This window comes from Anticarsia gemmatalis, chromosome 21, assembly GCF_050436995.1.
Source record: "Anticarsia gemmatalis isolate Benzon Research Colony breed Stoneville strain chromosome 21, ilAntGemm2 primary, whole genome shotgun sequence".
NCBI lineage: Eukaryota > Metazoa > Arthropoda > Insecta > Lepidoptera > Erebidae > Anticarsia > Anticarsia gemmatalis.
The window spans coordinates 9,671,927-9,690,715 of record NC_134765.1 but is presented as its reverse complement, the minus strand read 5'-3'; the positions used below and the strand labels follow the sequence as shown (position 1 = coordinate 9,690,715).

The 18,789-nt window shown below is 33.9% G+C and overlaps 1 protein-coding gene across 1 annotated transcript in view; it reads left to right on the top strand.

Annotated features, from left to right (window-relative positions):
- LOC142982340 (neural cell adhesion molecule 1-like) overlaps window positions 1–18,789 on the top strand; it is a 150,137-nt gene that overhangs the window by 28,683 nt on the left and 102,665 nt on the right. Inside the window, exon 3 of the mRNA XM_076128801.1 lies at window positions 1,510–1,539. Within this exon, the coding sequence (XP_075984916.1) occupies window positions 1,510–1,539 (30 nt within the window). The remainder of the gene's footprint in view (window positions 1–1,509; window positions 1,540–18,789) is intronic.

Genomic DNA, 18,789 nt, shown 5'->3' with positions numbered 1-18,789 from the left:
ACAGTGCTTGCCAAAATATGGTAATGTTTGTCAGAAACAAAAAACTAAATAATTATGTTTTATACTTAGCTGACGTCAGCATCGTTTATGTACAAAATATTTACCCCTATTTCAACTAAGTCAGATGCGTAGTTCTTGTAACCGGCGGTCCTGTATGACAAGATGTATGGATGTGAATGAGGCAAGGGAAGTTTGTAAGGTTCGTACCAAGTGGCGTTCTTTGGTCTCTGCCTCCCACTATGGAAAAAGGCGTGATTTTATGTATGTATTTCAACTTTTGTCTTGGAGTCATTAAATTTCCCCGCAAAAGCGCAACCGATAGACCATATTGCGTATTTTTAATGCACATAAGTATGCATCTTCAACTATTTAAACTTCGTATAAGACGTTAGGTGAGATTTCATATTTGCAATTTTTTATAGTTCCGTCTCAAATCTCGTCATGTGCGTAAAAGAGACAACATGATGAATACGCAAACACCAACCGTCTAGTGAAGGCTGACAATCACAGTAAAATCCCTTGGTATTTGGTCAACTGGAATACATTGTGGCGCATTGCAAAATTCGTTACATCTGCACATACGACATACATCAATACAGGATACCAGGGTTAACTTGACGAATAACCCAAAAATCAATTGGTATAGGCTCATATAAAAATCCATAAAGTAAAAAGAAAACCAATAATGTATTGAATTGTTGGTTAAACTATACTGTATGTTTTTAAATCCAGGTCTATCGCGAAGCAAGAATCGCCTCCCGAACTATATTATAAAGCTGAAGAGTTTGTTTGTTTGTTTGAACGCGCTAATCTCAGAAACTACTAGTCCGATTTGAAAAATTATTTCAGTGTTAGATTGCCCTTTATTGAGAAAGGCTCTATATATCATTACGCTACGACCAATAGGAGCAGAGTAGCAGTAAAAAATGTTACAAAAACTGGGAAAATTATGACCCATTCTCTCTTATGTGATGCAAGCGATGTTGTGCGGGTCAGTTAGTAAATCATATGTGCTAGGAATGCCCAAGTTTGTCTGTCTGAGTGTAACAATTTGACTGCACAACCTCTACACGGTTCTCTGCGATCGCTACTATCGAATATCCAGAGATTGACATTTAACATGTACTGTAAAAATAGTTCTTACGACATCCGCTGTCAGATTATCACACGAAACTTGTCAATAGATAGCCGGCTGTCGGTAGTCCCTCACTTGAGGGCAGTGTTTTTTGTTCCTCAAGCGGCAATGCAGAGTTTATAAGGAGCTAAGGTCGTAATGTTTTTATTAATGCGGCCTTTTTCTGTATTTAGTCGTGAAAGCTTCTTATTAGGGCAGGTTTTATAATCTAGGAAACAGCTACGACACTTGGACTATGAAAAAAAACAGTTTCTGTGGCGACTGGACTCCTCCTTATAATTTTTTGTCTATACATTTGTATAAATACATCTTTCTATTTTCAGAATATATAGATTTTTATTTCAATAACTAATAATTGTGTTTATTTCCAACAGGTTCGCGTTTCGCAACAGCGCAGCCAGATGGTAAGCAAACTTTATTATGATTTATGATATACTCCATGCACATGCAACTACTTAAGTTAACTTTCTTCTCTGTTCCAGTTAAAGTTTATAATAATTCCAAGATATATACATCAATCACGCTAATGTTATTCGATAGACAGCTGTTTTCAATAATAAACTAACAGTAAGAGATAGATAAACTGTGTCTGAAAGTTAGACAGTTTTTGAAGATATGCAATGTCTTAACAATGCCATACCTTGCCGTTGCTCTGCATGGTGGTCTTATATAACCCTTCTTTCTTATGCCAAGAGCAATGTAACAGTGAAGAATCATATTCATTTTAATATTTTTTGGAAGGCCAAACTTTTTTTCCATTTCAAAAGTACTATCCGCAATTTTGACGTTTAGGTAAACTGTCTGATAGATAAAGTGACAATAAATGTATGAAAACAACTGTCGAAATTCCTCCTGAATAGCTTACAGATACTTATACATTGTTCAAACTGGCGATAAGAGTTTATATTAAGTATATTCGCTTAGCCTTTGTTCCAAACTGTGTTGGAGTCGGCTTCCAGTCTCACCGGATGCAGCTGAATACCAGTGTTTTACATGGAGCGACTGCCTATCTGACCTCCACAACCCAGTTACTTAGGTATTAACACGATACCCTTCGGTAAGACTGGTTGTCAGACTTTCAAGCTTCTGACTACTGTTAACGACTGTTAAAGATCTTCGAAAATGACAGCCAGGACCCACAATTTAACGTGCCTTCCGAAACACGGAGAATCTCGATATGTTTAGGATGGTCACCCATCCACGGAACAACCTCGGCAAGCGTAGCTTAACCTCAGAGATCGATCCGTGCGGCTGTTGTAAACTAAGCCACGAGCTCCTCAAGAGTTTATATTAAGTACTATATGTTATTTAAATAAAATAAAAAAATAATAAATTTAACCCTTTAATGTTCCACTGCTGGGCAAGGGTCTCCTCCCATAATGAGGGAGGGGTTAGGCCTTAAGTCCACCACGCTGGCCAAGTGCGGGTTGGGGACTTTGCATGCGCTCAATAAATGTATTAAACAAATTTTAGGCATGCAAGGTTTCCTCACGATGTTTTCCTTCACCGTTAGAGAAAGTGATAATTATTTCTAATACACACATAACTTAGAAAAGTCATTGGTGTGTTGCCTCGCGTTCGAACCTGCGGCCACTTGCGTGGGAGGTGTCAACTTATACCACTCCGCTATCACTGTTATTTAAATAATTTATTTATTTTATTTAATTACGAACTTGACTCCTACAACCCGAAATGGATACAGACCGCCGGAGATCGCTTGCAGATCGCTAGAAAGCCATGGGGGGGGCCTTTGCCCAGCAGTGGGACGATATAATAAATAATATAATAATAATAACCCGTAATATCATAGTTTCCCAGTCCATAAGCAGCAATAGCTCAAGTAGTATATCCCGTTAGTTTTGCCATAGTTCCACTCAATCCGGTGATTGTCCTTGGGTACATTTTATAGTGTGCACAGGGATAATCACCGGATTGTGACATCATACATTTTTGAAATATTAAAGCAGTCGAAAAGGGCCTCTACGTGTTGGCTTCGGCCCCACGCATGCCTTCCAAAAATCCGGGACTCCATAGTCCCGAGATGTGGTAAAGACTAACATGATAATAAGTTATTTAAGCAACCAGTCATGCAAAAGCACAGGGGTCAATACCATAATACCCACGAACTCTGTTAATTCCGCGATTACCCCCGGGGTTTACCCTGACATGTATACAAGTATGTGATACGTGGCTAAAATTAAATTTATTATAATAAAACAAGATTGTCCTGTGTTTGATCTCCAGGGATTGTTTTACGGTTGTAATCACTTGTAAACCCCTCGGTCGGGGGGAGAATTAAAAAAAAAATTGTGTCAGGATTATAGCGATATCCTTTTACGAATACTAATTTGGTAATCTAGATCATTATTTTGTATTTTATGTGTTCATACCTAAATATGATGAATGACGCCTGACGAATTTAAAATATTATATCAATCGCAGTAAATACTGAATTAGTTATTAAGACTGTTAACATGTGCCATCTTAATGTAGGAGTAAAACCTCTCCCAATGCTTTACCATCTTCTTATTCTAGTACCGACATGTCCCAATCTGTCTAAGAAACCAATATAAAAATGATAACTTTAGTAATGGTACAGTAAATATTTCAACCATTTTTAAATAGTTAAATGACTGTATTTTATATCCACCCGTTTGACCTACTTCTATAAACCAAACGATATTTATAAAACGACCAATCGCAAAGAAACCGCTACTGAACTAGTAAATGCTTCAAGCGCAAAGAACGGGGTTAACGCTCACCGCTTAAATATTCGCTTACAAATGTAATTACAACGCTTAAATTTATAATTCCAAGTGCTTCTCGTTAAGCTAAATTTATAGAAGTTTTCAGCATTTCATCAATTTCAAGGAATATTTCGTGACACACAGAAAAAAAAATATAAAAGACGAATGCTCCATTTTACCCTCACGTAGTAGTGGCTACGTGTATTATGACGTACTTTTGTCCGTTTGTTTGTTAGTGATAAAACCGAAAAACTGCAGAGAAGATTTTTATACGGTTTTGACCAATAATTCGTGACATTGGTTTTACAATGCTTTTTGAGAGTATTATACGAAATGTTATGATATCAAGATAATTGAGCTAACAATAAAATATGATTAAACTTGTACTCGTAACAAATCTATCCAGAATGCTCATGCTGTGTGATTTTTTTCGTAAATAACGTTGAAATTAAAGTTATTAGAGACTGAAACATCATAATAGACTCGTTTGATCTCAAGGAAAACACGAAATTGTGACGTCACTATGTTGTATTTCTATACTGAAATGAGTTTAATGACATTTCATAATGAACAAAGCAACGTCTATTAGGTTCGTAGTTATTAAATTCAGAAACAAAATGTGCACACAAATTTTGTACATTTTTTTTCCTCATCAACGATACAAAAGCAAAAACCAAGTAAAAAGTCTCCCTACAATATCGCCTTCAATAAATATCAGATTTAAAAACGTCACTTGCATACATAATGCAAATAAAAAATCTTTTCTTTCTTTTTAATTTTCCTTTCTTTACTCGGCCCATAAACAGAGTTTTTATACCTTCTTTTTTAATTTGCATATGAACACACAGCGCGCTTATTCTGCCAACTTATAAAAAATATTGCTAGCAAAGAAAATATGAGTTTGTGATTGAAATATTACTTAATAATGTTTCCTGAAAAAGGTTTTCCGAAGCGGTTTTAGGTGTGTTTGTTTATGAATAAGGTGTATTGAGAAAAAGTCGCTAAACACACATGTTAAAGGTAGTAAGGTGGCGGAATAAAATTTTAGGTTTAAGTACGTCTATGCAGTTGTCCATACTTGTTGAAAATATTGTTAGTTAAAATGCCATCACTGATATTAACTATCACTTAGCTTGAATGGCATAAGGATCAGCTATCATAGCAGCCAAAGCACAAATTTTCTCGAGTAATTTTTTATGCCTAACGTAAGTCTAGTCTCTAGTAAGTCGATACTACCGACTTAAGATTTGCACATACTACTTTCTTTCGGAAACAACAGTCAGGAAGAATAAAAATCTACAAACTGTCTAGTAAATATTCTTGCATGTGAAACAACAAATTCTAAAACATTTTTATCTTAGCGTTAACTTAGTCGGAGCGTCGTATTGCGCGGCACTGGTCGAATCCAGAATGTAGACTTCACATTCGATTAGGCAAGCAGTCTGTTCCCTATATTTAAAAAGGAGCTCTCTTTGCCTATTTTAAAATGTAGATTTCTTTCACTATGTTAAAATTTAAGAGTTTCTTTTGGCAGTATTTGTAGAGAAGATTTTTAAATAGTTTCTATTGTTTAATCGGTGATAGTCAGCTGAAAATTCAGGCTAGTGAACGTTGATGCAAGCTATCATGCCACTAACACTAACATGACAGGTATGTCAAATTACTATAATCTGGTGGCTACTTTGTAGAAACCGAACGAACCCCTTGCGTGCGTAAATAAACCAAGAATGCACTTTTAGTCTTCGGTCGATTCAGAAGTCAAAGATTGAGGCTACTACACAAAACTTAACTAACTACACAAAAGTTAGAGGTTACAATCTTGACACTTTATTGTAAATAAAACTTAAGCCATCACCTGCATTACAAATTACGAAAATTATTCATTGTCACACGTAAAAATATGAGACCGACGCGTGTGCACAGTAAAGCTTCATTCAAAATGATCGGCGTGAAAAATAACAAATATTAATCATCCTATACACCTTCGTATTCTTAATACTAATTGAATTAATATTGTTGTCTAACCTACAAGTCTGTATGTCACATCCGTTAAACCATTAACGGCGTGCGATATGACGGGGCAATTATATCAAAATATTGTTCCCGCCGGTTCATTCTACGAAACGACGTGGTTTTGTTCCTACTCCGGACTTCATTTGTCACCATTATACGTCCAACACTGTATTTATTTATAATTTTGTAGTTGTCAAAAGATCTTTTTGCAAAGAATGGTAGAAACTTGTTTTATTTCTGGAATCACGTAAGCCGCGTAAAAGTAAAAACAAAAGGAGTGTGTAAGTTTTTTACAGGAAAACTATACTCTAAAGGAGAACAATTCAAATACATATATTACTTGTATCAATTTGTCATTGAAAATAAGATTTTTATAATAGTTTGTAGTACCAACACAAATAGGAAATTTAATTTATTATAACGAACACTTCAATGATAAAGGTTTGATAATAAAAATTCTTTGAGTTGCTCTCCTGTGAAATTGTATTTTCCAGTCGAAATACTTAATAGTGATTCCAGGCTTTTTTTTCTTTATGCAACTGTAGAAAATAGTTTAAAACTTAACGATATATCGCGTATAAGACCGATAAAATTATAGTATTGAATATATACTTAATATATAATATAATCAATGTAATATAACCCACATTTTCCCTGACTGATCCGTGCATCGGATGGAACACTTGATCGAAATATTGGAATATAACTATACAGCACTTTTAGTGTGATGTTATATTTACATACCTACCTACTTTTGAGAGTTTTAGATAAGTAAGTTTCTTAAAGAAAAATAAAAGAACAATACATTTCTCACTTTATGTAATCATGATCGGTCCAGACTTTTTGTACTCAGTATTTTCACAATTGTAGAAAACTCTCACACATACCAAACCTAATTTATACTTTCAAAAGAGTCCAAAAAACTTTATTCTTCAAATAAAATCAGCAATAAGTAACCCGAATATTGTTATCGTCCATAATGAATGCGAAAACCCGGCCAAGTTCGGGAGTTTCGGAGATACATCAATACGAAACGTGCGGACACATTCTTAATCTGTATCGGTATTCTTTGAAAGACCCTGTTAGTATTCATTGCGGCAAGTGAGAACATACGGGGAATTTCTAACGGATCGGATTATAGCAGACGAGCGACTGTTGCGCAACTGAAAAGTTGCTGATTGTGGTATTATTGAGTTTGTAAAAAATATGTAAGTATATAGATTCTTTTGTTTCGTAACTTGACTCGTTAGTAAAAGTATGAGAATTTGGTATTGTGATAAGTAGGAAAGTATTGATGTAATTTGTATTTTTCTGTATCTGTAGTTGACTACAATTTTTTTTAGTAAATTCTCACGTTGACATACAAAAAGTTTTACCAAAAAGGCTTATTTTGAATACTTAAGATATGTAGCACAAATACAATATATAAAAGTGTTTGTAGCTAGTGAATGGGCGCTTGTTAATATAGCAAATAGTTATACATTCAAATGATAGTTTTGTATCAAATAACACATTTAAATCTAATTTACATTCTATTAAACAATCAAAACATTGAATTTCGTTTGTTATAATAGTACAAAATTATACAAACCACACAGAAAATTGAGTCAAATTAAAGTAGAAACAAAACTACAATATAATTAGTGCGCAATGCAATTGTTTATTTAGTTAGTGCAACTATTTAGTTTACAAATTTAATATCGTATAACTATCTAGTATCCAAACTTTTACTATCTAAGGGCGCATTCACATAGTGAACCGTTTTACAGGTCCGTAATTTTTGTTAAAAAAGAGACAACTCCCGCACTGATAATTGCTCTTGGAGCGAGAATTTTTTCAAACATGCAAACAACGGACGGATATTACAACCAGAATCGAATCGATTTCTGTGGATCACACAAATATCTATTTGTTTCGTGTAAGAATCAAACTCACGACTTCCCGATGCACTGTAAAGGTTATTCAGTTGAATACGTGAAAATCCCTTTTTTTGTGTGTCTTCGAGGTTAAGGATCAGGTGACAATAAAATTCGTAATACTATTCCGAATGCATACTTTTTCGAATGAAAACGAACGGTTTTTTGAAAACCCTTCCATAGATGGTGGAGTAATGGCTGAACATACGTACAAAAAAAGCACTCGCACCTCCTTCTTTTTGAAGTCGGTAATAACGGATGTTCTATGTGAACACATCCCTACTATACTGTATACAGAGTTTATATGAAAAGTGTTGTGCAATAAAGTTGTCCACGTTTTAAACTATTGCGAAATAATTGGGACAGTTGCATTGTTTAAACGGTTCTCATACTATTCATATTCGCATGTTAGAGAATTCGCGGTTATTATTTTTGGTGGAATTCTAATATTAGTTTTCTGGTTTTAGATTATACTGTTTATTCATTATTTAGGTATATAAGTATTGTCCGCTTTTTTACGATTATAATTAATCCAGATAGTCTAGAAATTGTACTGTACGTAACGTACCGTTTTAGTATACACAGCCAGTTTTTAGAAGTTTATAAAAGTATTATTATATTTTGGTTAATATTATAATTTATACGGTAGTTATACTCGTACGATAGAAAGAGTGGATTGTACTGCCGCTGCTTGTGACATTTAGTAGGTAAAGGTGATCTTTACATCATTATTGTTTCGGTTGTCTATACCGTATGCGTATGTATATTAGTGACGTTAGTGGGTCTGAAAATCTAATCAGCGCCTCTAGGGCGCAGTATAACTATTTTTGTAGTTCATCTTGAACTGCAAAAATACGTAATTACTGTTGAGAATCGCGCTATAGAAGGCTACTAGCAAAATAGCATTCATTTTAAGTAATTAAATAGGATGCAAGACGTTGGGGAGTTTCTCGTCTGCTCAGCCCCAAACTGTCGGCTGAACGAATAATATACGGTATACAAGATTTCGTCGAATTATTCTATTGGTATTCAATGCTGACCCACTGTGCGGGTCTAGTAGAATTTGTTGAACTGTGCCTACTGTCCACTTTCACCGTTTTTGTCCAGGGTGACGAAGGTACTGACCTTTCTTATTACTGTTATACTCCTTACATACGGTTCTTGGACTTACGTGCTGTTTCAAGTTACGTTATTTTGAAATAGTTAAGGCTGATTTTTGACTTTCGTTTATTAAGTTAATGTACGATTACGATGATTTTTTGGATGAAATTATACTCGAAATTTCATAAAGTTTACGTTGCCTCTTCTTTGGTATATACTACTTAATGATACAGTTGTTCTAACCGCTTGAATTAAAACGGTTTATATAGAACTACCTTTTTGATTGACACGATATAAAAGCCGAGCGTACAGACAGACAGCTCATATCAGATGCTACTACGGTAACCCATCTTTAGGTGAGCCTCATTAAAGTTACTTTACTCAATTTCCATTTATTAATCGGGATTTCTATTAACACCATTAAACATACAATTGAGTGTCTTAAATCAAGTTACACTCTTCGACATCCGACAGCTTGACTTAGGACATTTTGTCGTAAGTTCGAGGTATATACAGTACGGTATATTTTCTAAAGAACCCGTTTATGTAATCCCTAGGTGTTGGGAGCCTATGTTTTGGGTTAAGGAGTAACTTTTTATTAGGTCTGTAATAGTCTAGGTAAATTGTACTTTCTGGAATGTTTTTTCGGTAAAGAAAGTTGAATTAATGATAATAGGATCTACAATTTGTTGTTTTCGGCTAGGGTACTTTAAGATTACTGGAATGGGTGAGATTTGTGAACTTTGAATCTTACTTATAGTATGCTTATTATTTTATTATGTACATTTTTAAAAGGGAACTCTATGAAATTATCTTATTCACGTGGACTGTAACAAACAAAGGGAAAAAACATTGTTTGTGAATATTTTTACCATGTGGGAATCGACTCCCCGCGCAGTTGTAGTACTTACCACTGATGATACCAATGATGATAACTGAGAAGCCACATGACTTAAGGATGTTTTATTAACTGATCTTTTCCTTTCCGGAAAGTGTAATTACAATAAACGTTAACTGCACGTTTAGCGCAACAGTTTACGTGGTCACTTCCCCGTAGCGCCGAGTGTCGTTTTGTGTTCGAATCCCACTCGGGACAAATATTTGTGTGATTTGCGCAATTATCTGATCTGAACCTAGCCTATTATTTTATCAAGCCTAGTCTGTAAAAAATGACAAGTTTTGCTTAGTATATAATAATATGGCCATATGTAAGTTGTTTAAACAAAAAACAAATTGAAATGCACCACAAAATTAACTTTTAACCATCCCAACGTTTTAAAAATCCAAAATTGTTCTTCTACAATAACATTTCTAAAGTAAAGAAGACAGCAGAGTGCGCGATTCTGGCGGTGGTCCAAGACTCGAGGAGTGTTCTGAGTAAATAAATATAAATAACAGTCACGCCTGTAATCCTGAGGGTCTCTGAGGACTTGGAGCTCGCTGCGTACACCATTGCTGTGAAGATTACACAATTGGATTAGATTTTTGGTTAGTATTCTACTGTCTGTGGGATAGAATTTCAAGATATTCTTTGTGTTTCGGACTCATAAGTTATTTTGGGTATGCTAAATGAGGATTTCATATTCGAGTAGTTTAGAGAATATATTTTTTGTGGTTTTTGTTAGTTTCCTGATAACCGGAAGTTGCGTAAAGGTTGATTAGATTTGTTAAATTATACTCGGATTATATTGGCCGGTTAATGTTTTTGAAGAAAAAAATTATAAAGCTTTGACTGAATTTGAAATAGAATCAAAATTTTTGAGCTTTTTCTGCTCTGCTTCTTCTTAGATAACGCATGTCTTTCCGAGACACAGTTTATCACCGACTAATTCAACCATTAAGTCCTATGACATACAAACATACCGGTCTACACTTGCTTTGACCTTTATCAATTAGTCATCATCACACATTTAAACGCTGAAACTTTTCGCAAAATTAAATGCTTTTATTTCATAACTCGTTTAGTCAAGGTTATTTGAATCAGAGAGCAACAGCCTCGAGAGAATAAGATATAAATAATACGTTGTCTTAAGCGACTAAACGGTTATTCTCTGAAGGAAATGAAAATCTAGCAGATAAGAATGCAATTTCGTGTTTAATGGCTTATTTACTTTGAACCTGTTTTTCTAATTACACAAGTAGGGTGTTAGATTCTATTCTCTGGCTGGACAAAAGAAGTAGGTTTGATAGGTACTAAATTAAGAAGTGGTAGACTAGGTCAGAGACTAGAGTACTTTTGTGTGAGGATCTTCTTAAACTACTGAACTAATTTCGTTATTTTGCTTACGTTAGAAATCTAAATTAGTTACAGGCTACTTTTAAATTGCATTTCGTCGTTTAAGTTCTATCATCACGTAAGTAAATTTTTGCAAAATTTCAAGAGGGACAAATTGCAATTTTGTCTTTTGACTCTCTAGCCAGTGACATCAATATGTCAAAACTGCTAAACGACTTTAACTTATAGAGTCTGGAATCTCCAGGCAACAGGAAATCCTAGCAGTTTACGGAACAAGTACATTTCACTACAAATATTACGAGTCAAAATATACTAACAAAATCGTAGTCAAAAATATTCGTGTGGTTTTCAAATATCGTCCTCAAAATCTAGAACGTTCAGGCTATATTTCAGTCACGTAAGCAGCACGACAAAGCCAGCCCAATCTAACCATGTCCTAAGCCTCATTATACACCCAGGAACTCATTACAATTTAGAACAAAGCCTAATGCAGTCAACTTACTATCTCCTATGTACATACGAGTAGGTTTTACCGACATTTTGGATTATGCAAATTACCCTTTGTCTGTCCGTCGTCCAGCCGACGTCGGTCCGACGGGGGGCCGACTCGGGCCGGCGGGGGGACAACGGGGGGCCGACTTAAATATTATCTTCGCACTTCGTTGTTTGGGATCTGAGTTAACATAAATTTCAATTTTGAGTTTCGGTTGTAATATTTTCCTGATTTTGTGGGTTTTATTGTAGTGATACCTTCGGGATACGTTTGAAAGAGCTAAGCCAACCAACCAACAGCCCCGTGAATCGCTACTCTACGCTTGATATCCATACTTAATATTGTTGTTGTACAACAACAAACAAACTTAATATTATAAATGCGAAAGTAACTCTGTCTATCTGTTTCTCAATCACGCCTAGACTACTAAACCAATTTGCATGAAATTTTGTATGCAGATATTTTGATACCTGAAAGTGGACAAAGGCTATTTTTTATCCCGGGAGAATTACGCATTCATTACGCATGGGAAAATTTAGGTGACGGACGAAGTCGCGGACAAAAGCTAGTACATAATAAACATTTTTTATGAACAAAACTACTATGATTTTTCTTTGAGCAGAGATATAAACGTACAAATAATGTCAAGAATAAAAAATCAATATGTCGATGTGTCAAATAGGTTCTTAAGATCATGATTTCAGGTTGAAACTCATCTATATATAGGAACCTAACTCTATGAAAGGCTTCTATCTGAATAAATATCAATTTGTACCTAATACCCTTTGATGGGTATAAATAAATAATGATAAATGTAGGTGTGGTAGCAATTATACGAGTTGTGTAGGAAGACAGACTGCTTTTAAGCGATGTACTCAACTTTTCTTGAGATGAGAGCGTTGATCTTTGGTATTATCGTATGGGTATTTTAGATGTATATTTAAATAAATGTAGGCAGTTATGAATAACTAGCTGACCCGCGCAACTTCGCTTGCGTGACATAAGAGAGAATGGGTCAAAATTTTCCCGTTTTTGTAACATTTTTCACTGGTACTCTGCTCCTATTGGTAGTAGCGTGATGATATATGGCCTATAACCTTCCTCAATAAATGGACTATCTAACACTGCAAGATTTTTGCAAATCGGACCAGTAGTTTCTGAGATTAGCGCGTTCAAACAAACAAACAATCAAACAAACAAACTCTTCAGCTTTATAATATTAGTATATTAGTATATATAGGCCTACGGTAAGTAACTTCTTGCTAATATTATTATTCTACAATTTTGTGATAATGTTTGTAACTCTTTTTCGTAAAAAATTCGAACAGATTTGAAAATATTTTACAGTCGTAAAAGCTTATGCCTAGGAATGTCATGTTGGCTATTTTCATATAAAGAAAATAATATGCGCAGAAAATATTGAGTAGAGATAATACAGAATAAAGACTGCACATGTTTTAAATAAAAAAGAATGTACGACTAAGACACGTTGATGACGTGTGGACAGGCGGTGTTGCCAGTTTCAAAAATATTGTGTTAAGGCATTGTGGGCATGATATTTTAATGCCTCAATGCTAACACACATAGAGCCAACGCTATCGTTTCGTTGAATTTCATTGGGGCCTGCCTTTCGTAGGATCTATATGGACATAAATAACATTAGCGGTGGCTCAGAAATAGCCCTAGTTAAATAACTACTTAAGATGATTTCAGTATCAAAGAATCTATACTAGAGGTAATATTATAAATGCAAAATAACGTCTATCTGTCGTCAATTTTGATCATATTGCACAGGTATAGATAGGAAGTCGAACCTTCAATGATAAAAATTGGCAATAGTGTTTTCACCACACAGGAAGTAACCTAAACGCACCCACCCAACTTTAAAGGAATTAACCTTTGTTGTCAAATAGAGCCGTGAAAGTGATGTAGTGCAATATACACTGAAATTACAACACTAATAATTCATGCAAAATATCTGTCATTAAATGATTAAATTGTCATAATACATATGTGTAAACTATTCATTATTAACACAAACATTTACTGTGGTATTTGATCTCTGCCAATAACATTCATTTGATATTATTATACTAATAATCAAAATAATATTAACTCTACCAGGAAATTATGAAATTATTAGCCAAATCAAAACTAGCAAGCGTTAATATATACGAGTGTTGATAACAAGGCTTGAGGGCCTATTCTGAGTCGACGAATGTTCGAAGAAATTTTGCATCTTATGTAAGTACTACACCTCCATTTGTTTTGCAGAATTGTTCAGCCTATGGTTAAAAAAAACATGGTAACTATATAATACTGACTATTCTGTATGTAGAAAAATAAAATATAGTAAATGAATACTGGAAAGATTTTATTTGTTAACGTATTTTATGTTATGATTAATAGAAATCTCATGTTGGTTTCGCGGTTCTATGATTACAATCAATTATATTTAATATGGTGTATCTAAATACTTATTATATGAGGAAAAGTGTTGATTAAAGTAAAAATGTAATCGTATGGTATTCACACAACTTATTCAACAAGTAGACGAAAATCGTCTTATCAGTTGAAGCAAAATAATTCCTTACGTCTTTTCCGGGATTACGGTTCAACGATTCCCAACTCTAATTACATCAAAATAAAGGCTTTCGGCAAATAAATCTAGTATTTTTCATACAAAGGATTGTTCGTTTAAAACCAATTCCGTTTATTTCTCGAAATGGTACAGGAAACGCGTATTTACATGGCCGGGACGTTTGAGTTCAAAGGCTTTTTTTCGCTTTTAATACGTGGTGACGAGCTTATAATATATTCAATCCGTATCGACGGATACCGGTTTTTTTCAGATCCGGTATTCAGCAACGTTTTACGGATTATGTTACTAGGGAATAATAAAGGCTGGGATTGGTAATTTGATTTGTAAAGTCCTGTATTTGTACCTAACAAATTTGTTCCGGTCTGATTAGAATTGTTGATGTGTCAAATCAAATTTTTAGAGTTAAATGGGAACAAAAAATCTGGGATTTATTGGAATTACAACTTAACATTATTAACCATTAACGAAGATGTACTTTCCTTACTATTTATTTGTCTGACGCCACTTGAATCATCTGCAATAGATGGACACAGATAATGATGATGATAACTTAACATTATGATAAAGGTACATTTTTTTTCTAACTACACGACACTAACAAACACAATGCATTTATCTCATTTCAATCCTTAAAGAAATCAAGTCGTCAAAATATGAACAATACCAACAAATCTCAATCAAAAAAATATTTTAATAAACTAGTATACTATTCACAAAATATATTTCTTCAAATAGAACAACGCATATAAAGAAGACCAGCTGCGAAAATCAGCTAAAGGAATACCTAACGATTACCAAAGAGACAAAACAGAAACATGTACCCCATTCTACCCCAATCTGCCCCATTCTACCCCATTCTACTCCCTTGAAAATCACAGGCACATTGGTTATTAGGTTATGTTCTGATTAACTCCTTTGAGCCGAGTCCTTTGTCACTGAGACGCGGAACAAGCACAATATAGCGAGGGAGCTTCTTTTCTCTTATTTTTAGAGGTCTAGCACCTAATATTAGCCTCTCACCTTTTTGAAGACAGCTTGCATTTTGCTGGCGTAAATTTACTTTAATTTTCTCGGTAGTTTGTAATTTTATGCTTCATTTGCGTGTTCTGTGTGATTTCTTTGTTTTATAAGAACTTTGACAGTGTTTGAATAATCATTTCTTACAATTTATTTATGTGTATCTCTCAATACTATGTCTATTGTCTATGTACACATGAAGTTTTCATTTTAATTTCCCATTTTTTTTATGTTTTTACTTTTTGGGTACCAAGTAACAATAGACAAAAGTTTGTACTTATCTTGTACAATATGCACATCTTAACACTATTAAACTTCATATTACTTAGATATAAACAAATATTTTCGAAAAACAAATTAAACATCAATTTATAATCGATATGAAAAATAACATCCCATCACTACAGGTGATCGTAAGAAAATCCAAGAAAATTATACCGAATAAAATATCGCGGTGCCCACTCCATTTCCAATCCGGACTTCAAAGACTGCTTTGAGAGTCCATCTTTTAAGATTAGTTTATACATATCAAGTGACTATTTCGAGGCACGGCTCGCCTATATTTCGGGCTGAAAAATAACGTTTTTCCTAGGGATCTTTTGACTGTATTCGTAAATGATTTCTGAGCTACTGAACTGGCAAATTTGACCTGATAAAGACGATATTTTGTAGGTATTTCCCGAAGAAAATACTTGTTTATTTGTCGTCGACGTTCGAAACTGATTTGTAGGTAATATCGGGTTCAAATAAATAAATCGTTTCTGGGAATACGAGGGGAGAATTTAGTTTTTTTGGTTGTGTTAATAAGATGAACGTTTTGTTGCGCAGATATTTTATGTTGGGACAAAATATGTAGCCTGTAGCTGTGAAGTTTGGTTTACTTGGGTTACTACACGCAATATCAAATGACCAAGATGGTGGTTGATTATATAAATGTTTTACTCTGCCAAAAAAATATTTATTTCCTACATAGAACAATGGAGAATTTATTATCCTTTTTAAGTCCAAACGGTCAGTTAAAAATCTCTTTAACAGTTATCACTAACCCCCGGTTTCTGAGATACATTTAACGGTAGCTTATCTATTCGATAGCGTAAAAACTCATGTATAAAAAGTGCTATCGAATAGGTAAACTACCGTTAAATGTACTCAGAAACCGGGCATAAGCGTAGTGTCTTCATAGAAAATAAAGAATACGTTTCTTAAAAAAATACATATATGTATACATACAACTGTAGAAAATATTCATATCTACTTTTTTTTGATATGATGGGCTATATTCATATAAGTTTTCATTTAATTCTTGACATCCGCACGTTTATAGCCGCATGGTCAAACATGAGACTTCATCCGTTTTCATAGCTGCATACATTTAAAATTTATTACACGAACTGCCACGCTCCGCTCAAATTGAGATGTTTAATAAAAATGTACATCATGTATATGAATGTGTTTGGACGTATATATTGGGTTTCGTGGTATTTTGACGAGACTAGAAACATGATTACAGTATCTTATATTAAACGTAGATTGAAACGATAAAATCTTAATTAAAAGCAGGAAATATTACTTTATTATGTGAGACATACCAAAATAAAGTTTTGCAAACGAATCCGTAAAAAGTAGTCGGCTATTTTTGAAAATAGTTTTCGGTGATTTTATAACTATAGAACAAAACTATTAATATCGGTCATTGTAATAATTACGATTTCAGAGCATATTATGATATACTAAAGACATAGTATATGTTTCTTTACAGAAAGGAAATGTACACTCTATCCAAAGTGCTGCACTAAAACGTATGTGGTATTTATGATAAAGGTTTTATATTTTTGTAGTTTTTACTAAATCTACAAAGGCTTTGTAATTAATTTCATTTTTCCTGAACTTTCTATTATTATCTCTATGAACAAGCAAAAAATTCAACCCCATTTCGACCTAAGCAACAAACCGAAATTAAAGCAGCCAAAAACAAAAATAAAAATAATACACGAACAAGCAATTGAAATCATCTGAGCTTTATCACACCGACTAAAGCGAAATAAAACTAAGAAAAAAAATACTGGCCGAAACTTTCAAATCCGATTAACTTTATTCACGAGAAAAAGAAAGAAAAAATTGTACCGAATCTGGTTTTAATTGCCCTCCACTCTAATTGTAGTCTAGACCAAAGTGTAGCTTTGGCTGAAACTCTTTACGCATTTACTTTGTTCAGTTTTATGTAAGCCTTTTGTTTTAAATAATCTAGTCTTTAAAAGAAATGGGTGTAAAAATAACCTATTTTATGAAGAAATTCTTGATTAAAATAAAGTTTCTTGATTAAAACAATATTTTTTTAAAGTTACTTGTCGGCTTTCTGTCATGTGGGTCAAGTCAATTTCAGAATTTGATGTAAAAAATAGCTTTCTAACAATATTGCCAAAATCGTAATGTATTTCGATAGTATCGAGCATCTGTCGTTCAAATGTCAAAATTTCTTTAGTGTTTTGACCTAAGATCGTCGTAAGCAACGAGTGTCGAGTAGTTTTATATCCAAAATATACAACACATGCATCTACTTGATAAGAGACTTTCAATTTCTTCATATCAGGTATATTATATTATAGAACAAAAACCGTTTCCAGTCTTCTTTCTTCGTTTGGTTAGTGGTCAACCTAGTGTCAAAGTTGTTCAAGCTGCCCGAAGGCCACAATTTCCAGTTACATTCATACAATTGTAGATTTGAACAATTCCATCGATTTGCGCACACCCATTTACCGCAACATTCGAACTGTCTGAATACAAGCCTATAGAATAACTAGTCCAAACAACATTAGTCTTCGGGTAGTTCTACGAAATTCGTTTTGCTATTCCAGTGGCTCTCAACATGGGTATCGAAAATAACTGCTTGGTCCAAAGCTGTAATAAGTCGTAAATTGTACTATTTGCGGTACATCGACTTTACGGAAACGTTTTAATTATAAATTATTTTAGAAGGTGTTTGATTGGAATATCTTTAAACATTGATTTGTACTAAAAATTTGGAATTCTAGAAGTTCATACAAAATATAAATACTTTAATATAAACGAATCAAATGTCAACTTGCGTAGAATTCAAATCCATATAATTTGCAAACAAAAAAAAGTTATAAAACTATAACTTCTTTGGAAGTTAAATTTTATTACGTCTTATAGAAAAGCTATAAAACTTAGCTCTAATAAACAGCTTATTTTAAACTTTTAGTCAATTACAAAACAATTTGACAATGTATTTTGTTTTTAAGTGTATTTGCGTTAAAACTACAAACTATACAAAAATAGCTACGCAACTTTGAGAGCCGCTGTGCCGTACCAATACGGTTCTCTAATAAAATAAATAAGGTTATTTCTATCGCCCGCGTTACTTAGGGCCCGTTCGTATTCTATACCGATGGTTAATGCTGGCTTGTATTGTGTAGATTGATTTGGGTTATGTTTTTGGGGTTATCGATAGCTTTTCGGGTTAATGTTTTGATGTGGTGGTGGTTTTATGATTTTGAGAGCAGTGTTG